Source organism: Rana temporaria, chromosome 8 (assembly GCF_905171775.1).
Source record: "Rana temporaria chromosome 8, aRanTem1.1, whole genome shotgun sequence".
In the NCBI taxonomy this organism is placed as follows: domain Eukaryota; kingdom Metazoa; phylum Chordata; class Amphibia; order Anura; family Ranidae; genus Rana; species Rana temporaria.
In genome coordinates, this window is record NC_053496.1 from 104389170 (window position 1) to 104412893 (window position 23724).

General features: G+C 39.7%; 1 protein-coding gene across 1 annotated transcript in view; it reads right to left on the reverse strand.

Annotated features, from left to right (window-relative positions):
- The window catches only part of LOC120908941 (cGMP-dependent protein kinase 2-like), a 215630-nt gene that overhangs the window by 154026 nt on the left and 37880 nt on the right, over nucleotides 1-23724 (reverse strand). Inside the window, exons 2-3 of the mRNA XM_040320466.1 lie at nucleotides 4002-4604; nucleotides 1048-1214 (exon numbers count right to left, since the gene is read on the reverse strand). Coding sequence (XP_040176400.1) covers nucleotides 1048-1214; nucleotides 4002-4462 — 628 coding nt within the window. The 5' untranslated portion in view covers nucleotides 4463-4604. The remainder of the gene's footprint in view (nucleotides 1-1047; nucleotides 1215-4001; nucleotides 4605-23724) is intronic.

A 23724-nucleotide genomic window follows, 5' to 3' on the forward strand; every position in this document is an offset into this window, starting at 1 on the left:
CTTTCCTGACCGGCCGGGTAGCGTGCTTTGGATACGGGTCTGGTATGGATTGTAGGGGGACCCCCTACGCCGTTTTTTCGGCGTAGGGGGGCTCTCCTTACAACCCATAACAGACCTAAGGGCCCGGTATGCTCCTGAGGGGGGAACCCATGCCGAATTTTTATTTAAAATCCGGCGGGGACTTCCCCCTCAGGATTCATAACAAACGCCGCACACGTGTAGAATTGGCGGGAATCCAAGTCAGATCTCCCGTCGCTTCTATGACGGCTCTGTCTCCATCGCGGCAAGCCAGCTCGGCGCTGGCTCCCGCGATGGGGCTCGTAGGTGCTCAATCTCGCCGAGAAAGGGAGCGAGATTGACACAATATCGCGTGCACCTACTGTAGAGATTATCCTATAGTGAGTTCCAGTTCAAAGACATAGTATTACTTTGTTTCTACTGTTCCTACATGGCAGCAAATGAAATCTGAATATTCTTACTAGCACAAAAAACTTTTACTACCATATCTATACAATAATGGGTCACAGAAACTATTTACAATGTATTTTTTAATTGACCTGCATTATAATATTATAATTATACAAAATATACCTATTACACATCTATCAACTGCACATCTGCATAATAAAGTCGGTGCAGACAAGCAGCTTTGGATGCCACCTAGTAATCTTTTTACACTGTTAAAAAAATGATGTATAGGAATAGAGCAAATATTGTCCATAGCAACTGATTGGATGCCTATTTTTGTTTCTGATCGTTACTAGAAAAACAAAAGATATAATATGGCTGGTTGCTGTGGAAACCCTTCCAAATATCCTTCCTCCAGTTTTTTTTTTAATTATCTCTATTAAAGGGCAGGTTTTAATATGGAATGTAAATATTGGTCTTTTGCAGTTCCAAACTGTCCATGTACTGTACTTTTTTTAATTTATTTTTTACAAACCATCACTAAAATGTTAATCAAAATGTCAAAATTGAGACTTATAAATGAGTATGTGAAAATAATTAGCTAAAACACAAAACAAATCCCATTTTATATTTTCTTACCTGCCAAAACATAAAGATGGTTACCCGCTGCCCCTTCTTGAATGACAAGCTGTGATTGACTGTACACCCTTTCATACATGCAGTCCACCATTCGACGTACATGTGAAGCTTCCAGCTGTTGTAGGAAGTCATTACTCATGATTGCTCCAGTGATTAGCTTTTTAGCGCTTAAACAACAAAAAAAAAGTGTTAATTTCTTGGCCATATAAATTAACTGTATAATTATCATATCGACAGATCATCACAATTAAAAGTAGTGGCGTTTTTAGGTATGAGTAATCTAGTTAATGGAGGGCCTGCAACAAATCCTTGCTTGGCAAATGTAAATATTTGCGCTGTTCTCTCACGCAGCAGAGAATAAATGTCATTGTGAATATAATTTTCACAACAGTGTGCCTCAGGACGAGAGAGGAATAGTTGGAAGTGTCGCCACATGGGAGGCTGTACCCAGTAATCATTTCGAGCCAGAGACACAAATGTTCTGTTCCATATTTTTAAGCCGTATGAGAAAATTATTTTGTTAGCCTCTGGAATCATTCCAAATGTTGGCCTCATGGGAGTTTGACTGTATGGCATTTCAGAAGATGATCATTAACGTCATATCAGAAATGCTCAGCGGCACTGTAACCTTTTAGCAAGAGAGCTAATTGTTTTTCAATTGGCAGAGCAATAGTTTGACAATGTATGATGACACTGTGGATAGAGGGGACGTCTTAGTATCTTATATGCACAGTAATGATTCATCTGTGCTTTAATTTTTTTTTAAATATGGTGAACCATAGCAGAGTATTACAAATATATCTCTCAAAGCTTTCTGAGAACTGCGTTATGCTCTGTATATTTCACAGCTCCACACTGTAGTATCTTGGATTACATGAGTCAGCTCTCATATAAACTAAAGATTAGTACTAATTGGAAACTAAAAGTATTTTAAAGTGTACCTCCAACTTTTTTAGGTCTTTATAAAATTGGCAAGGGCTAGAACTTCTGTTTGATTTGTGCAAACATCTTGCTCCCTGTCTGGAGAGATTTGCACTGTTGACCCTTGTCACTTGGACAGGAAATTAGAGAACATTTCCATAACAGGAAACAGTATAAAATGTAGCAGACATTTTAACCCTCTTTTACAAACAGCAAAAATCCATAACGTGAAAATAAAAATAATAATAATGTTAGAGGTCAATAAAACTCAACTAATTAAAAAATGTTTCTAACAGACAGTGGTGGGATCACTATTCATTGCATTGACCCACATCTATTTTGTAGCACCTTAAAAGTATATTACAAAATGACATGGAAAGCGAGGCTTCGTACACACGACCGTTTTCCTCGATAGAATCCATCAAGAAACTTGGTGGGAGAGCTTTTTTGCTGAGGAAAACGGTTGTGTGTACGTTTTTCATCGAGGAAACTGTCGAGGAACTTGACGAGGAAAAAGAGAACAAGTTCTCTTTTTCCTCGACGGGAGTCTCAATTTCCTCGTCGTGTTTCTCGTCGGGCTTGTTTTCGACGAGAAACACGAGCGTGTGTATGCTAAGAAACCCACGCATGCTCAGAATAAAGTATGAGACGGGAGCGCACCTTCGGTAAAAGTAGCGTTTGTAATGGAGATAGCACATTTGTCACGCTGTAACAGTCTGAAAAGTGCAAATGGTCTCTTACCAAACTTTTACTTAACACACAGTAACATGAGATTAGCAAAAGCAGCCCCAAGGGTTGTGCCAGTGGAATCAAACTTCCCCTGCCGTTGTATGTGTTCTACGTCACCGCGTTTGAGAACGAGGAGATTTGGTCTTGACCGTGTGTACGCAAAGGAAGCTTGTCGAGTTCCTCGACAAGCCTAACAAGGAACTCGTCGAGGAAAACGATGTGTCTTTTCTGACGAGTTCCTCGGTCGTGTGTATGAGGCCTGAGTCAAACTATGTAAGATGTATGTGTCACACAAGACTACAACTCTGAGGCCCCATTCACACTTGTAAAGTGTATTTCTTTTACTGTAAATCAGTACCGTTTGATTAAATAAAGCCTACTTATGTATTTGCACTGTAGTCTGCTATGCTTAAATTTTTTTATATCCACAAAGGACTTCTAAAATGAATGATAACCCTCAAAATTACATGTTACGTGCATTGTTGGCTCTACACCATCTGTAAAATGGAAACTATTTATGAGCCCTCCCCCCCCCACTGTGCATAAAGAAATGCATTAGCATAGATGCTGCTCAGCATAAACATAAAAAAAAACACGTATATTATTCATGGTGTACAGTATATGGTGGCTTTGCAATCTAATTAACAGGGCAACCCCTATATCTACCATACAGGAGTTTCAAACTATTTGTTAAATACATTAGGTTAAATATCGGGCTATACCTGCATGTGAAACAACCCTAGAATGTTTTATTTTTGATATATGTATGTTGTGCCATGTTACTTGTGTTAAAAAGTATTTTGTTCTCTTTGTAGTTCTTCCTTTGTGTGCAATACCTGGTGATCCTGCCAGTCCCCCTGATTTCCCATTTTGTGCTGACCACGCTAGCAAAGAAGCACACCATTCCCAGTCCTATATTCCGATGGCCAAGACTGGTGTTGACATGCCCCCCTGCACAGCTCTTTGCACTTCTGTTTCTCTGCTTCCTGCTGAATGCCACGCCTAGCTCTCCAAGACCCTTTAGCACCTGAGAACAGAGATTATGTGATCTCTTATAAAATATTTTTTTTTTTATTTATAATTTTTTTTTATATACAAAGTATATAGACAAATATTTTGCTTCACATACTGTATCTATTTCAAACTGAATGTGTTTTACCAGGCAAAGGTTTGCATATACTTTAAAAAAAAACTTTGCTAGCATGGCAACTGTGTATATTAAAAGAATTGTGTCTACTTTTTTATTGGTTATGTAGAACCAAAACATGGACAGATACACCCATGTGTAGAGTTTATGTTCTTACCTTGAATCCTTACGGACACTGGTGACATCTGGGTTCTGGCAAGAAGGATTGTAATAATGCCGTGAAGTTGGCTCTGCTGAGACTCCTTCTTTGGCTTTCTGACGTCTATGAGTATCGGTGGCTTTCTCATTATGCTGAGCAGGCCCTTGGTTTATAACACTTAGCAGCTTTTTCTTTTCACTACCTTTCGGTGACACCTGGATGTTGTAACCAATAGCATCTTGCAGTTTGTCTATTTGAACAGATTTTGTTTCTAGTTCCTTTTCGAGGAGCCGTATTTTTTCGTCTTTATCTTGCAGTTCTTTCCATCTCTGTCTCAATTCTTCTTCTAGAAGCAGCACAGTCTCCTGCAGTTTAGTAAAGGCCCCTGAGGAATGTTCTCTCCTCCTAGAGGACAGACAGCTATCCTCCCTCCGTGGGGCTCGGATAGTTCCATTTCCCATGCTGTTCTGGTTGTACATCCCGGAGGAAAAGTACTTTGCTTAACTGCCACTTAGATGTCTGTTCTTCTCATTATCTTTTTTTTTATGATTCCCAAATGTTGGTTGCAACAGAGAATGTTTATGCAGATAACAGTTCCATGTTCAGAAATCTATTCATGGTCTAAGAGGAAAAAAAAACATGATTTACAAAAAATAAATATAACTCAATTCAGCATGTTAAAGTTCTGCTTCATTCCCTGTAGACATTAAAGCAGTAATAAACCTCAAACCAATAATTAGATGTGGTATGTGCATTAGTCTTCCTTTCTTTGTCTTTTTACCCTGCTGTTTTCACCTGGTGATCTGGCCAGAAACATTCTAGATACTAGAGGAATTAACATAGAAGCCACAGCAGACAGCAACATTGGGGGGGGGGGGGGGGTAGAGTTAAATGTATTTGCAGATTTAGATACACTAACAAATTGAAGCCGAACTCCAGCTAATACTTTATAATCAGTTACAGCAACAAAAAAAAAATCCTTTTGGGATAAAGGTTTTGCCAGTGATATGTGTTTTTTTTTATCCATGTAAACTGATGCATTCTGCTAGAGAGCTTGTGAAAAAAAACACACTTGCTGGCTGGATCACCAGATGAAAACAGAAGAAAGAAAGCGTAAAAATGAAACAAATCCATTTAGCACGTCTAAGAATTGGTAAGTTGCAATATAATAAATGTTTGCTTTTGAGTTCAATACTGCTTTAAATGAAGTAAGAGATGATACCGCTCTAAAAACTGTTGATCCCTTGGCTTTGCTTTCGTCCCACTAAACCAAAAAGGGTGCTGGCTATGCACAGGTGCATTGGATAGAAGAAGATCCTGGACTGCCGCACTCCTTAAAACGATGTCTTTATTGTACAATGAATTTGTGTTTTGGATTTCACTTGTACAATAAAGACATAGGGCCAGATTCACATAGCTGCGCTCCAGCGTAACGTAACTCATTTACGTTACGCCGCCGCAAGTTTCCAGTGTAAGTGCTTGATTCACAAAGCACTGGCGTGAAAAATTTCAACGGCGTAGCGTAAAGCCGCCCGGCTCAAGCCCGCCTAATTCAAATGGGGAGTGTACCATTTAAATTAGGCGCGTTCCAGCATCGAACGTTCTGCGCATGCTTCATTTGGAAATTTCCCGCCGTGCTTTGCGTGAAATTACGGCGCCCCGACGTGTTTTTTGAACGGCGACGTGCGTAACGTACTTTCGTATTCCCGGACGTCTTACGCAAAAAAAAAACTTTGAAATTCGACGCGGGAACGACGGCCATACTTTAACATGGCTGGTCTAAATCTTAGGCCCCATACACACGGGAGGATTTATCCGCGGATACGGTCCAGCGGACCGTTTTCGCGGATAAATCCTCTCGAGGATTTCAGCAGATTTGAATGCGATGGAGTGTACTCACCATCGCATTGAAATCCGCGCCGAAATCCTCTGGCGATGACGTGTCGCGCCGTCACTGCGATTATGACGCGGCGACGTGCGCGACGCTGTCATATAAGGAATTCCACGCATGCGTCGAATCATTACGACGCATGCGGGGGATCCCTTCAGACGGATGGATCCTGTGAGTCTATACAGACCAGCGGATCCATCCGTTGGGATGGATTCCAGCAGATGGATTTGTTTGGCATGTCAGCAAATATTCGATCTGCTGGAATCCATCCCAGGGGATAAATATCCGCGGAAACAGATCCGCTGGAGTGTACACACCATAGGATCTATCCGCTGAAACCCATTTGCTGGGATTTTTCAGCGGATGGATTCTATGGTGTGTACGGGGCCTAAGCCATGAAATAGCAGGCTTAAGATTGTGACAGGAAAAACCAACTAGCGACGACGTAAGAGAATGCGACGAACACGCGTACCTTCGTGGATCGCCGTAAACAGCTAATTTGCATACCCGACGCTGGAAAATGACGCGAACTCCACCCAGCGGTCGCCGGAGAATTACACCTACAATCCGAAGGCGTACGAAGCTGCACGCCTGTCGGATCTATGCCAAAAGCTGTCGTATCTTGGTTTGAGGATTCCAAATCAAGATACGACGCGGCAAATTTGAAAATACGCCGGCGTATCAGTAGATACGCCAGCGTATTTCTGCTGTGAATCTGGCCCATAGTTTTAAGGAGTGTGGCAGTCCAGGATCTTCTTCTATCCACTGCTTTAAATGACTTTTGCCTGATAGATGTGACTTTACCAATAGTGAACATTTAATGATACGCCTATTGGGGTCTTAGACACCAACAGATACTCTTCCCAGAGGTCTTGTAGGGTAAAAACTATTATACCCCTTTCATACTGTGCCGCCCATAGCGTAGGCGGTAAAACACAGCAATTTTTACCGCCAATGCTATAGGCGTATTTGAGGCGCATTTCGGTCGCTAGCGGGGTGCATTTAACACCCGCTAGCGGCCGAGAAAGGGTTAAAACCAAACGCAATGCGCTGCTTAGCCGCGCTGTCCCATTGATTTCGATGGGCAGCAGTGGTGGAGGAGCGGTATACACACCGCTCCTTCACTGCTCCAAAGATGCGGCTAGCAGGACTTTTTTTACCGTCCTGCTAGCGCAACGCTCCCCGCTTGGGCTTTCACACTGGAGACAATGGAGCAGCTTTTTAAGGGCGGATTGCAGGCGCTATTTTTAACGCTATAGTGCCTGCAATACGCCCTCAGTGTGAAAGGGGTCTTAAGCCAAGATGGAATTTTTGCCTAATAGCCTATTTGTTCCTAGAGATGAGTGCAAAAATCTCTCAACTGTTTTCTTTGAAGGTCTATGGCTGGGTACACATAAATGCTCTTGAGCTTTAAAACTTCTACACTGGCTGAAGCATCAATGCTTTTCTGAGTCACAGGACTCTATTCAGTCAGTCTATTGACAGGAAGGGGAGGGCAGCAGAGTAAGAGCATTTCAGATGCTACAGGCGTCATTCCCTTGAGTGTGCAACAAAGCAAAAGGCTTCACTAAGTGCTTGTGGGTATTGAACCACTCAGCTCAATACACATTTTAGCACCTGGGATTGGGCAGCGCTCAGAAGCCATAAAGCCTGCATGCTAAGTGCTGACACCTGTGTAGACTAAGCCTAATAATGGCTATAGACATTAAAAATTAGGACATAATCCAAATATTAAAGAATATTTATTATTTAAAGACAAATTTATTCAATATATCTAAAAATGCAAATGTTGACTGTCGCCTGGCAGCTAGTATGCCTTTGGCTTAAAGTAGAACTAAGACCCACTTTTATTTAAATGTGTGTAGAGTAAGGGAGATTTATGACCACTATCAGTTTTTTGCCAACTGTGTCCCATTCATGAGATTGCTCTTAACTTTCTGTCTCATAGCCAAAACAGGATGTCAGATACAAAAAAACAAAAAAAAACAAAGTGAGGGAATCCCAGGTTGTCACCAGGGTCACCAGAGCTAGGGTCTTCATTAAAGATCTCCTCTCTATTCCTGTTCTGGTGGACAGGTAATCAGGACAAATTGAGAGGGCAATTCTCCTTAATGTGGACTTTGACAGGGTTTCTAACCCCATCTAAAACTAATGGCTATACCTTAGCATTCCCAGCCAGGTTTACAGCATGCTTCCCTGACATTGGAGTCAAGACTATCACTGATGAATTTGGGGGGGGGGGGGGGAAAAGAATATCATCATGCATGTATTATAATGTAATCATCCTTGCTCTTAAAGCGGGGGTTCACCCTAAAAACTATTTTCTAACATTACATTGACATGACCAGGGCCCAAGTCCTGCGGGAATGCGTGGGAACGTAGTTCCTGCCCTTTTTCACAGCAGGAACTCAGTTCCCTTTGCAGGACTAGAGCAGCCGAGAGTGGCGATGCCCAGCTCGAGTCACTGTCAGGGGCAGGCGAAACCTTAGTAATCCTTTATGTTACTGGCCGCTTCCTGTATATGGATTCATCGGGTAGTGTGCGCGTATTCCGTCACTCTCTCGATGCTGCAATGTCTCCTGGGAGCTTTTGTCATTGTTCCCAGGAGACATTGCGGTTAGCAAGTTCTTTCAAAATCCCGCGATATACAGGAAGCGGCCAGTAACATAAAGGATTACTAAGGTACAGTGGATCGAAAAAAAAAACAAACATGCGGTTTAGTAATTATGCATATGAGCGTATTATTTATTTATTTTTTTTTTGGTGGGGGAGTGGATCTTGGGTGGGAGTTCCCACACTTTTTTCCCCAGGACTTGACCCCTGGACATGACCCTCGAAAATAACAGTTTGCTGTACATACCTCGTACAGCTATTTTCTTCCCCGACTTCCGGGTAGGGCCTCCCGCGGGAGTGGGCATTCCTATCCAGCAGGTGATTGACGTGATGACAAAAACTACCTCCCCCGTCGCATAAGGAGTGTCATGAGTTGCCGAAAGAGGCCGAACGGCGAGTCGGCGCTATACGGCGCCTGCGCACTGCCGTTAGGCTTCTTTCGGCAACTCGTGACGCTCCTTATGCGACGGGGGGAGGTCGTTTTTGTCATCACGTCAATCACCTGCTGGATAGGAATGCCCACTCCCGCGGGAGGCCCTACCCGGAAGCCAGGGAAGAAAATAGCTGTATAAAAGGTATGTACAGCAAAAAAAAATAAAAAAAAATGGCATACTGTCATTGTCGAGGGTCATGTCAATGTAATGTTAGAAAATAGTTTTTAGGGTGAACCCCCGCTTTAAGATTACAACTACCATGGTTCATACATCAAAGGCTTTTGAAAACAATAATACTATCCCAGAGCCAAAATATTCTTTACTGAAGCACGGCATATACGACATATCCCACTACCACCACCAATTGGTTGTGCCACAAGGATGAATTTAGTTTTGTAGGTCTCAGATAATGGACATACAGTATATATTCTTCTGACAGTGAGCCCTTGTAGATTGAAACTACCATCGCTGACTTGGTCTTGGCACATACTACAGGGATGTTCACTACCTAGAGAGTCAATGACCTGGAACAAACAGCCATTGAAAATCTGAACTCCCATTCTGCCTAGTTATGGCAGCACTCATATTTTTCTATCCTTATAAGTTCCATTTAAGCCCCTGGTAATGGGCACTGAAACACCGACCACCAATGCAGAAAAGGGGGGAAGAGAGGTTTCAACAAGAACACTGCACTGACCAGCAATGCAAGGATAGGAGTATTAAAAAAAATTGCCCCTAACCACAAATGCAGTGGAGGGTTTAAAAACACTGCTGCTGACCACTGATGGGGGTCAAATGGCACTGCACCCCCCCCCCCCAATGTAGGGGGGTTTAATTGTATTGCCACTGCCACTAATACTCTGTGTTATTATTGGCATCCCTGACACCGGTACTGGGCATTATTGTTGCAGTCACTGACATCATTGCTGGGGTTTATTATTGTGGTCACTAACACCAATGCTGGGGATATTATTGCATTCTCTGGCACCAATGCTGGGGATTATTATTTTTGGTAACTGTCACCAATACTGTGGGTTATTATCATGTCTGCTAACATCAGTGCTTGGTGTTATTATTGCGGTCACTGACACCAATGCTTGGGGTAATATTGTATCCAATGACACCAATGCTTGGGGTAATATTGTATCCACTGACACCAATGCTGAGGGTTATTATTGAATTCACTGTCACCAATGCTGTGGGTTATTAATGCATCCACTGACACCGATATTGTTATTATTGCAGACATTAACACCAACACTAGGGGTTATTATTGTGGTCACTAACATCCATATTGAGGGATTTCTGTGGCCACTAACACCAAAGATGAGGGCTGTTGCTGCAGTCACTACCGCCAATGCGGTGGGTCACTGACATTAATCTTGGATTTTTTTTTGATGTGGTCACTAACAACAATGCTGGAGTTTTTTATTGTGGCCACTGACACCAAAAATGTCTCCAAGTTTCAGTATAATGTGCATTGCAGAACATTACAAACAATGCAGCAGGACCAACATTTTTAGTTGTTGAGGTTCATTACAACCTATTCATCCATTCAATGCAATGCACCTCAAAACATGAAACATGCACGTATTGTGTGCCCCTCTGGAAGTTTTGGGGGCCACAATATGAGCCCCTTTATAAGTTATAAGTTGACCATCACTGCTTTAAGCCAATGAATCGAAAGCATCTTATTTCTTTGTTAACTTGCAGAAATGCTTCAGTATTATAAATGCTTTATGAGCTAGGGAGTTCTTCTGGTATAGAAAGCATGTAGACCTGGATACACCTTCCAGGATTGCCAAAAAGGAAAATTACCTTCTGTGTTGAACCTTGCTAGGTACAGCAGTGAAAATATTATTTCTTATATCACTGTTTCAGCTTGTCAGACACTCCAATGCCTGCCTTTGCCTTTCAAACAATATTGATCTTCCTCCAACACTATTATTATTATTATTTTTTTTTTCTTGCCCGCAATAAGCCATAATGTGTTGACAAGACATCAGCTTTACCCTTCGCAATTGGATATTATTTCTGTTTCTGAACTTAACTCTGATGGTTTTACTAGATAAATATGAACCTCTTTTATATAAATTAGTCCATGTTTATTAATACCTTAAAGTAAGAATGAAGCTCTGTAGAATAATTTTATTTAGATGGGTCATACTGGTGTAGTTAAAGATTCATTTTATATTTGCATAGACCTAGTCACAGCAAACATATATACTGTACACTTGAAAAAGTATATAAAGAAAGGCCCATTTATCTATTAATAGCCTCTTTACAAGATAAAAATATACACACATTGCCTGTAAAGATGCGAAACCTAGAAATCCACTTAACATCTGATTTGTAAGCAATGGTGAGTCACATGAAATGGTAGATTGGTGCAGTTCTTACTATAAATTTCATCCCTGGCTATAATCAGTATAGTTCAGTAATCAGTTGTCACAATTAAAGCCTAACTAAAGCCAAATGAACTAATTTTTTTTTGTATTTTTCATAGAGCAGGAAGGATGTTCGTATTGCATAGTTTGGATAGGCGAATAGTAAATTACTCTAACAAGTACACACAAAATAGATTTACAGTGGAACAGAGAAGGATTGAAACTTTTGACAGTTTTTTTTTTATTCTGTTTGTGCATTCTGTCCTGGTGATAATTGCACCCTCCATTTCTTGGGTGGACATCATAGGGATAATCGTCGCAACTGAATCTTAGACAGGATTAAATATCAGGCAGACATTTTAATTCTTCACTCTATCCAAAATTGATGGAATTATTTCCTTTCTGATGATATCTGCATGGTTCTTACACCAACATCACCATCCACAGCCAATGATGTGGAAGCAGTTGAGCCTCTTTTGTTACCTCTCATTGACACCAGTTTTATTTTTTATGGTTTGTAGGAGGTGCTTTTTTACCACCAACCATTTATGTAAGAGGCATTCATCCCACTCATCACCAAGGTAAGGAGCATTCTTCCCTTTGACCTTTAGTACAATTCCCAGTGGTGGTCAGAGGAGAATATACCCCTTACATTTTTGGTCCGTGTTGTGCATTCTTCCTATTGATCAACAATGTAGTGAGGTCCTTCTCCCACTGACTATCAATGTAAGGTGGGGGCTTCTTCCACTTACACCCAACATAGTGTGGTATTCTTCACACTGACCACAAATGTAAGGGAGTTCTTCTTTAACTGACCACTAACATATTCTCCCAAATGATCACCAGTGTGAAGGGGGTCCTTCTCCACCAATGTATTCTCCCACTGACCATCAATGTATTTTCTCATTAACAGCCGATGTAAGAGGATCCTTCTGCCAAGGTCACCAATATAGTGGCACACTACTACTGTGTATTCACTGTCTATATTTCTGGCTATTATAATCATGTGTAGCTTTTGTTTTCGTGATTATTACTGAAAAGGATGTTGTCATATAGTGCAGGAGGTCATAAAAGTAGTCTGCTCTGATGGTCTGACCTGAAGTTTTTTTCCTCTACAGTAAAAAGGTTACTAAAACCTGGTTTTATTCTACCACTATATATGGTCTCATTAAAATATGTATGGGAAATAGGCAGATGACCCACTTGGCATCTGTTTTGCTTTATTCTAAATTAGCAGTGTGAGAACCAATAATATTGTTTCTAACCTCACAATATTATCATATTAACCATGGCATAATCACAATTTTTAGTTTTGAGGGTTAGGTTCAAATCCACATTTGTCTATTGCAGGTTGCCCTTCTAAGTAGAGGGTGAAAAAGATCCAGCCTCTGTGCCCAACCTCTGTTACAATGTGTGCTGTAAATAGCTGCTCTTTTCCATAGAAAATGACTCACAAATAAAAAAAATAATAATAAAAAAAAAACATCCAAAAATTAGACACTCAAAGCAGCCACAAAGTATTGTTTTTATTCTAATGGAAGGAAGCGGGGGAGAGAATACTCCTATTTTTATATCTTAAAAATGAGTGATGAGTCAAGCCTGCAATAAAATAACAAAAGGCTTACAAGGCACTCAGCAAGACACACAGGAAAATGTCATGCTATATCAATTGGACATTCTGTTATTAGTATAAATGTTTCTGAAGCCTGGGCTGTTTCTTAAGACACCTTCGCTGTCCTTAGTATTTTGACATAGTTCCTAATAGTTAAAAAATTTGAAAAGATCACCAGTCATGATGCAGCTTTAGTTACAGAAAACAAATGGTTGTCTGTACATTGTACGTTCACAACCATCAAAATCAAACATCAAAATCTTGACAAGGTGAATAATCAGGTAGCACAGCAAAAGAAAAAGCATAAATTTTGTGAAGATGGCCAGGGCTATATTTATTATGATGGTACTATGGGCAGTGCCTATAAGTGCCCTATAGAAAATAAGGTAAACCAGATATGCACATTTTATTTTCGGTGTTCTTGTTACAATATTTGACTACCACTGTAGTTCTTAAGTAAAAATGAGCACTGGAACTTAAATAGAGAAGGCAGCAGCAGACATTCCTAAGACGTTCTGCACCACAGTTAGCATGTTTCCCTGCAGTCACCAAGCTTGTGGTCTATACTATTTTACAGCAATGACAACAACTATATAATACATTTTAATAAATATTAACACTTAAAGATTGATAACTGTTGGAATTGCAGGTGTAGGTTAGTCAATTTGGTTTAAAAAGAGTTGCTCCTACTTTCTGTAAGTAGGATTGCCTACTCCTACTCTTTCCCAATATGCAGGTTGCTCTGAGAAATCCTTCCGCTTCTGCAAGATGTCAAAAAAGGGGGAGTGACATCAGATTTACTTGGAGATCAGCATAAACTTCACAGAACTTCCTAAACCTTCGGAAAACAATTAAATACACAATACCTGCCAAGGTCTTCGCAAGCAACGTCCATGCTCTGATATGCAGATACCACTTTTACTTCCCAAAGTTGATGGCAATCCAGCCCCCATCCTGCCTTGGTACTTTAACATGATGTGCATGCTTTATATCAAACAATTAGGCATGGAAAGCAATGGGCCAACCATCATTTTTTGGAAGCAAAGTTTGGATTTCGAATGCCTGGGGTTTCAGAGGTCCCAAGGTTCTCAACGGAAATTAGTAGATATGTGCATGCACCTAAGGGCACCTGCTTTTTGTTACTATTGTTGCTTTGCATGTTTTTTTTTTTTTTTTTTTTTTTCAGGGAGATTCACACTCTATATGTAATGATGGGAAAGGCTTTTTACATAAATATTCCCACTCTAAATGGAATTGTGGGGAAGGCTTTGAATTTCTAAAATATAGTGGCCAATGTAGATTAACATTTGTACACACATTTTTTTTTTTCAAAAATCTTATCCTTAAGATAAAAAGCTGGCCATACACTAAAAGTTTTATTTTGTTCTAATAGATTAACTAAGTAACTTGCAAGCGATATGTAGGGGTCTGGACCCATGTTGCCTAAATATTGCATGCCGTCCTGAAACTGTCAATTTACTATACAGTTTATATATACTGCAAAACACTTGGTAATTACTGCATAAAAAGGTGTTAAACTCAATTCACAGAAGTAAATAAATAATTAAATGCATGCAGTAATTAAGTAGTGGTCCAGTCATGTGTTTTTTTTATCAATGTAAAAATATAATAGGCAAAATTTAAGCAGTTTCTGCCTTTTTGGAGCAGTTCTCTCAACAGTAATGCATAGAAACATAAATGTGGAAATTTGGAAATTATTGGAGTTGATTTACTTAAAGAATAACTAAAGATTTTTTTGTTTTACTTTTGGATGAAGTGGAGGTGGATTAGAACACCTGTCAGGCATTTATTGCTGTTTGTGTCCCCGTTAGGGAGATTCACCCTCTCTATTTACCATTATCATTGAAAGTGAAAGTAAAATAAAATCACACATCTTGGGTTGTCCCCAGAAAAGTAATAGCAGGGAAATACTTAAATCACTTTGGGATAGTCAGGAACCTACTACAGTAAGTCTAGACTCAATGGAGTCAATTAGAGTGTGCTTTGTGCACTGTGTTGTTCTTTGTTTTCCAAGCTATGGGCTTAGTTAAGATTTGTTGTTTTAATGCTAGAGGACTGAATTCCCCATCAAAGAGATTTCAAATTTGGTATTCTCTTTATAAACAAAAGGTTAGTGTTGTCTTTTTTTAGTAGACACATTTTCACTCAAATCATATACCCAATATACAGAACAAATATTATCCAACATGGAATCATGACTCTGTCTCTTACTCTATATCTAGGGGAGTCTCTATAGTAATTCATAAATCTCTATCTCTTTCCTTTATGGAAAAAAGTATAAATGTATTAATTTATACTTATCAAATCAAGACCAGAGTAGGACAGGTATACAAATGTTGACGAATCTCATGGAAAGAGCTGAGGGCGTGACCCTTGTTGGGGGTGATTTTAATTTTGTCCTCAACCAGGGTATGGATACTATTGCACCTCGCTTGTTTCAAGCTACTAATTAAATTGATAAATTGAAAACTATCTTGGATAAATATCAATTAATTGATATATGGAGGGTCCTTCATCTGACAAATAGAGATTATTCATTCTATTCAAAGGGTTAGATTGGATTTTTATCTTATAAGCCAAATGCGAATGACAATTGCATCTTCTTCTGAGATTGGAAGCTTTATTTGGTCTGACCATGCCTCAGTGTTTTTAGAACTTGCTTTAACAAGTAATGTCACAACAAAATGGTCATGGAGATTAAATGATAATTTACTTAAAGACTAGGTATGGATGTCAGAAGTTCGACAGGCAATCAGTAACTTTGTGACAGCTCATGAAAAAGATACAACCTCTCCACCCTTACAATGGGAAACATTAAATTGTGTACTGCAAGGTCTATTTATAAAACATGGGGCTGGATTAAATTAAAATAGAGCCTGTAGAATGTCCTCTCTCTTAAAACAATTTTGTTTATTAGAAACAGCGGATAAACAAAATTCAACTACAGAAAATATAGTAATATTAACAGATAAACGGATAGAACTGCAGACTTTGTTGAATGAACAGACCTTAAGCCTTAGAGATAAGAATCGTGCGTTGTTCTAAAAATTTGGGAACAAACCAGGCTGGCTATTAGCAAGGGCACTACGCCAATGACTACCTACGATTTCTATAGTAAAAATTCTAAAACCATCTGGAGAAATGACATATGACCCTAGAGGAATTTTAAAAACATTTCATTCCTTTTATTCTAGATTGTATGATGTTCCAAACCAACAAACGGAAATATTCTGCCAAAAAGTACATCAATATATATGGTAAACAGCAATACCTACCTTGTCTGGTGAAGAGGTGGAAGAGCTACAGAAAGAGTTCTCAATAACAGAATTACAAAAAGCAATAAACTGACTGGTCCTGGGCAAAAGACCGGGTCCGCATGGATTTACTACAAGTTTTTATAAGACGCTTAAGGAATTTTGATCCCTATTATGAGTAGAACCTTCAATTCAGCTTCTACCTCTCGACCCTTCGTTCCACAAGGAATGGAGGCATACATCTCAGTCATTCCTAAGCCTAAGGCTCATACGCTGTGTGGGAATTACCGCCCGATTTCCTTAACAAATATTAATTTACGACTTTATTCTAGAATTACTGCAAACAGACTAACGCCAATTCTACCAGCATATATCCACTTGGATCCAATGGGTTTTACAATGGGTCGAGAGGCTAGAAACAACACATTGAAGACTCGAACATTTGTGGGATTTGTGCGGAGACAATCCATCCCATCCTGTCTTCTATCTATAGATGCCAAAAAGGCATTTGACAAGGTGGGATGGTGCTTCTTTGAAGAAACCTTGAAGCTGTGAGGTATAGGCCCTCAACTTTTGGAGAAAATTATGGCCCTCTACAATAGTCCGAAGGCTAGAGTATGGATAAATGGAACTCTCTTGGATCATGTGACGATCTGGAACGGAACCCGACAGGGTCATCCTTAATCCGGCCTGCTATACATATTGGTAATGGAACATTTGACTACAGCTATTATAATATAATTATAATATAATAATTTAGATATTCAAGGTATTAGGGTTAAAGAAACAGAATATAAAATGTCAGTATTTGCAAACGACTTATTGATACATATTACTAATCCAGTTGTGACTATACCAAATCTAATCCAGGAATGTAATCGTTTTGGAGCAGTGAGTAATTTTAAAGTTAATTATGATAAATCAGAAGCTTTAAATATTACATTATCAAATGAAACTCAAGATCTTCTTCAAAGAAATTTCTCCTTTAAGTGGCAAAAAAATTGCCATAAAATATTTAGGCACATATATCCCCAGAGAATTAACTAAGCTTCAAGAATTAAACTACCTTTCCGATAATTCAAAATATAATGAAACTGCTCCAAAAATACAATGTTTTTTTCCTGGATGGGAAGGATCAATATAGTAAAATGGATATATTACCAAAATTACTATATATATATATATATTTCAAACATTTCCAATATTCTTGCCAACAATTTTGCTGGGCCAATTGCGTAGAGCAGTAGGGAGATTTATATGGGCACATAGATCCCCCCGAATTAGAAGAGATACACAAATTGGGGCAAAGATAAATGGGGGCCTCGCCCTTCTAGATTTTTCAATGTATTTGCGCTTAGCATTTATGACTAGGAAAGTGGACTGGTTCCACAAAGTGAACTGTAAACAATGGGTGAAATTGGAGGAAGATGTCATTGCCATGAAATTGAAATCGTTACCATGGGTGGCTGTAGGCCCTGGTGAGGAAGATGCCATTTTTGGTTTCTTCAACACTAAGACTGTGGGATTTATTGTTGTTCTACTCGGACTGGGCCTATGACACCTTTGTTTTTTGCAATTCCGAATTTCCACCGGCGGTGGAAACTCCAGTTTTCCTAAAATGGTATAGTCATGAATATGTAAGAATTTTCCAGACCTTGGTGGATGATAGACTCCCTCCGCTGATTTTTTTGGGCTTAGAATTCAGGACTAAATGAATGCAATATCAACAACTTCAAACATACATTCTATCTCTGACACAAAACTCTCCACTAGATTTATTATTACAATAACAAAGACCAGCTCATGTTCTATCTACCATTTATAAATACTTGCAAAAGAATCAACATATTTAACTAGATGGGGGGAAGAATTAGAGACAACTATCCCGAGTTCTGACTGGGAAAGGTTGTTGCTCCTAACAAATAACTATCTATATCAACTAGACATTAGGGATGAGCCGAACACCCATGGATGTCCGCTGGTATGGGCAAGGGGGGTCAATGCTCGCAGCATATTTTTCATGGTTTTGCATGTGGCTCAGATCGCCACGGCAAATCCAGGTACACTCTCTCCCCCAAAAAGTGCCAAATGTGTCAGAGGAAGGGGGCAGGGTGCAAACAAGTGGAGCTTCGCCTTTTGGGTGGAGCTCTGCTTTTAAACTGAAATTGAAAGTAGAATTCCAGCTTGCGCTAGCCTTAAAATCTTCCCCACCCCCTTACCCCTAACACCTATGCGGACTAACCTATTTTCAGACTTTTCCAATCTGGGTATGTTATCTCACCTGTGTGATCCAGCAGCATATGCAGGGGAGAGGAGCGAGCACCAATAACAACGGTGACATGGGAACCTATTGGTAGCATCTGCTCATCAGGCTTTATCAGCCATCGCCAACACTTTCTCCCCTGCAGCCGCTGTTGACTGACAAAGGTAAGATCACACGACCAGACCTTAAAATGTTGCCCCCCTCTGAAAAAAGTTCTGCGGACGCCCATGCGAACACCCCCCAGTTCGGTTCGCATCAGAACATGCAAACGGGCAATACATTTGGGGCGGGGTCACCCGTCACGTCACTGAAGCCTTTAAAATGATCACTTTAGATTTCTCCCATAGACTTTTACAGGGTGTTCCGCGGCTTTTCGAATTTGCCGCGAACACCCCAAGTTGTTCGCTGTTCGGCAAACGGGCGAACAGGCAATGTTCGAGTCGAACATGAGTTTGACTCGAACTTGAAGCTCATCCCTACTAGACATCAAGAAAGAAACTATAAAATCTTAGCAAGATGGTATCCATGCCCGGTAGATAGGCACTAAATGAATGCTGAAATGCAAGAGATATGTTAGAGATGTCTTAATGAAAGAGGTACAATGTCACACATATGGTACTATTGTCCAATGGTTTTGTTATTTTGTTTTGGAATTCATGCGCTGTGTGCCCTTAATGGTCAGGCCGCCCCTGGATGTCACTGCATTATGTAAAACTATTTGTTTTGTTTTTTATATTTTAGAATGAGGTGCTTTGAGATTGTGAAGAATTTTTAAGGGTGCCTTGACTAGAAAATTGTACTTATTGTAACGTGCATATGCTTGGAAATGTTTCATTTTTGTGGTTACTAAGCTTCATTAAACAAATATGTATGTATCATAAGTACATTTTAGTTGACATATACAGTATATTATATCCAGCACAACCCAATTGGCTGATAGAAAAATAGGATTTGATTTAAAGGAATTGTAAACCCTCATGTTTTTTCATTCTATGCATTAAGGTGAAAAAACTTCTGACACTAACCAGCCCCTCAGCCCCCTTGTTTTACTCACCTGAGCCTGTTTGTTCCTTCGGGGGAGGTGCGCTCTGCCTGTTGTCTCTGCTCTTGATTGGATAGATTCATAACAGCGCAGACATTGGAGCCCGCCGCTGTCAGTAAAATCCAATGACATGGGGGGCGGGGCCAAGTCCGGCATTCTGTGTCTATGGACGCAAATGCTGGACTCTGGAGAACGCCCACATGGTAACCCCCAGGGAGAACGCTTCTCCTAGGGGGTTTACCGATGTGGGGAGGAACTGATAGTGCCACCGGGGGAACCCCAAAAGTCGAGGATCGGGGTCACTCTGTGCAAAACTAACTGCACTAACAGCAAAACTAACTGCACAGTGGAGGTAAGTATGATATGTTTGTTATTTTTATTTTATTTTTAAACAAGGGGTTACAATGACTTTAATAAAGGCAAATGGCTGTTCACTTTGCAGGAAAATTTTCTGTTTGCAAGGACACTCTTCCATAACTTAGTGCATGTGGTGGAAATTGCCCAATAACGTGCAAGGAAAAAAAAAATATATATATATGTTTTTGCTTTCACATGATTGAAGTGATGATGGAAGTCAAATCAAAGTGTAAATTCCCAGCTAATTTGTCTTTAGTCAAAACAAATAACGCTGCGCTAGTGATAATAAATGCGTCATACCACTTAGTGTATCAATTCTCCTGTGCAAATATGAGTGCCAACATAACATGTGCATATACAAATATATTATACATTCATGTGTATTTCTTCTTGTGATAATATAAATCCTTTGTTTGAGTGCAATAAAATGTTTAATTCATGAAAATTTCTGAAAAAAGTTAACTTGTTGAGTTTTCACAAATCCTCAAAAATCTGTGCTTTGTATCTATTCACCTCAGTGCTCCCCCTTAAGAAATGCACTCACCTAACAAAGTGTGACCTCACACTTAGGTTCGGTCAAATAAAGCTTTTTAGTCACCACGGACTAACAGATCATGCTTTCCTCCTCGTTGTTCTATTGATGTGCCCCCATTATATTTCAATATATATGAGAGAAAAAAAAGGGGGTTGCGATGGGCACAAAGTTTGCACCCAGTGTAGCCAACTTATATATTGCTAAATGGAAGGAGGAGAGACAATTATTGAGGGATACAACAATGTAACCCTTTACAAACGTTTCATAGACGATTTGATCTTTATATGGAAAGGTAATACAACAGAGCTCAGACAATTTTTTGAGAATTTCAATATTAATGATAAAAATATCACGTTAACCTGGGAGTTTAGTGGATTTTTTGGATTTAGAATAATGGTTTATCCACAAAAACCCACTTTAACCATTACAGCCCAGGAACATGTTCCTGCTTAATGACCGGGCCATTTTTTGAGATACGGCACTGTGTCGCTTTAACTGACAATTGTGCAGTCCTGCGACCGTGTACCCCAACATAAATTGACATCCTTTTTTCCATTCTTTCTTTTGGTGGTATTTGATCATCTCTGCGGCTTTTATTTTTTGCGCTATAAACATAAAAAGAGCGACGATTTTGAAAAAAACAATATTTTTTACTTTTTGCTATATACCCAAAATTGTTTAGGCCAATATGTATTCTTCTACATATTTCTGGTAAAAAAAAAAATTGCAATAAGCGTATATTGATTAGTTTGCGCAAAAGTTATAGCGTCTACAAAATAAGGGATATATTTATGGCATTTTTATTATTATTATTTTTTTACTAGTAATGGCTGTGATCTGTGATTTTAGCTGAACTGCGACATTGCGGTGGACAGATCGGACATTGTTGACATGTTTTTAGGACCCTTGACATTTATAAAGTGATCAGTGCTATAAAAATGCACTGATTACTGTGAAAATGTCACTGGCAGGTAAGGGGTTAACACTAGAGGCGATCAAGGAGTTAAATGTGTTCCCTCGTGAGTGTTTATTACTGTGGGGGGATGGGATGGGACTAACTGTGGGAGGAGACACATCGCTGTTTGTAATTACTACGAACAGCAGATCTGTCTCTTCTCTCCTGTCAAAACGAGGATTTGTGTGTTTACACGCACAAATCCCTGTTCTGGCTCTCATGCCCGTGATCGGGGGTGGCCAGCGGTGATCACGCCAACTGGCCACGCATATCGGGTACCCCACCCAAACGGTGATTCGTGGGAACATGCCATTTTTCTAACGTATATCGACGTGAGCCAGTCGGAAAGTGGTTAAAGAAACCGATAGACATTCCTATATTCCTACAACTAACTGCCATCATGGAAATTGTTTGAATGATATTCCCAGGAGCTAGTCAATTAGAATTAGGAGAATTTGCACAGAAGAAACAGACTTTCATGATCAGACAGCTAAACTCACCGATATGTTCTTACAAAAAGAATGGGCTAAGGTTAAAAATATACCAAGGGAGAAATGAATAGAAAATAGTGTAAAAATACCCACAACATGTGAAAACGAGAGAATAGGTTATAGTATACTGTAGTGATTATAATATTCAACATAAGGCAGTAGAGAAGATTATAAATAAGCATTGGGGAATTTTAAAAGAAGATGGTGATATAGGCCCCTCCCTCCCAAATAAATATAGCTACATATATTAACCACTTCCGTACCGTAGGACATACAGGTAATATGACGTCCTGGACTTCAGTGGGGGATATCTGAATGATGCCTGCAGCTTCAGGCGATTCTGTGCACATAAGAATGATCATTTTGGCCGCTTGATCGTTCTTACAGGCGGCGGGAGGGGACATCCCCCCCACCCACCATCCGGTGCTTCTCCGGGCTCTCCCGTGCCATCGGAGGCCCGGAGAATGAATCGGCTGCCGCCGAATGAAGAGCATAGAGATTTCCAGTGACCGGAGGCCGGGGCACGATGTTATGATGTCATGCCCGGGTACCCGGAACTAAACAAAGCTGCAATCGCAGCTAAAAGCATGAGATCCATGAATTTTTTTTCCAATCTCATGCTTTCCAGCCTGGAGGAGAGATGTGGGGTCTTATTGACCTCACATCTTTCCATAAATAGGACCTGTCACACACTATTCCTATTATAAGGGATGTTTACATTCCTTGTAATAGAAATAAAAGAAATAAAAGTGATCAAAAAAATAAATAAAAAAAAGTGTAAAAATAAAAAAAAATTATGTAAAATAAAAAATAAAATATACATATATAAAAAATAAATAAAACGCCCCTGTCCCCAGTAGCTCGCGCTCAGAAGGCGAACACGCACGTAAGTTCCGCCCACATATGTAAACGCCATTCAAACCACATATGTGAGGTATCTCCGCGTGCGTTAGCACGAGAGCAATAATTTTAGCACTAGACCTCCCCTGTAACTCTAAACTGGTAACCTGTAAAAAAAATAAAGGGACACCTATGGAGACTTTTAAGTACCGAAGTTTGGCGCCATTCCATGAGTGTGCGTGACAAGTTAGATATCTGTTTACTTGGCGTAACATCATCTTTCACATTATACAAAAAAACTGGGCTAACTTTACTGTTTTGTTATTTTTTAATTCATTAAACTGTTTTTCTTTCCAAAAAAAAGGCGTTTGAAAAATGATTGCGCAAATACCGTGCGAGATAAAAAATTGCAATGACCGCCACTTTATTCCCTATAAAAATATATATAATGTGTGGGGGTTCTGAGTAATTTTCTAGCAAAAAAATTATGATTTTTACATGATGGAGAGAAGTGCCAGAATAGGCGCGGTATGGAAGTGGTTAAAAAGCCCCTACTCTTCGAGATATGGCCGTTAAAAATATAGCACATCTACCCAAGAATGTTAAACCCATGTTCTGGGACATGAAAGGTTTTTATGGATGTGGTAGGTGTCACTGCTGTACAAAGGTCCCCAAAAATATTAAAAAGCAAAAGGAATTTACTAATCTGATTAATCATAAACATAAATTATAAGGGATTTTATATACTGTGACACTAAGGGGGTTGTTCTGCCCTCACTATACGTGGCTGAGGTATAATTAGACAGACAACAAACTCTCCTCCATTAGCAACTCATTGAGGCAGGCGCAAGGTCCTTTTTTCAACTTTTATTGCAGGGAAGTTAGAGTAAAACTAAAATAAAAGAAATAGCATACAATCAGTATCAGACCACCAATGTGAGGGACAATTTGCACTGTAATGGGGGATTTTACGCTACCAAAAAAAATAAAGAGGGATTTCTACACTGACACCAATGTTATACGAGCATTTAAACCAACCACCAGTG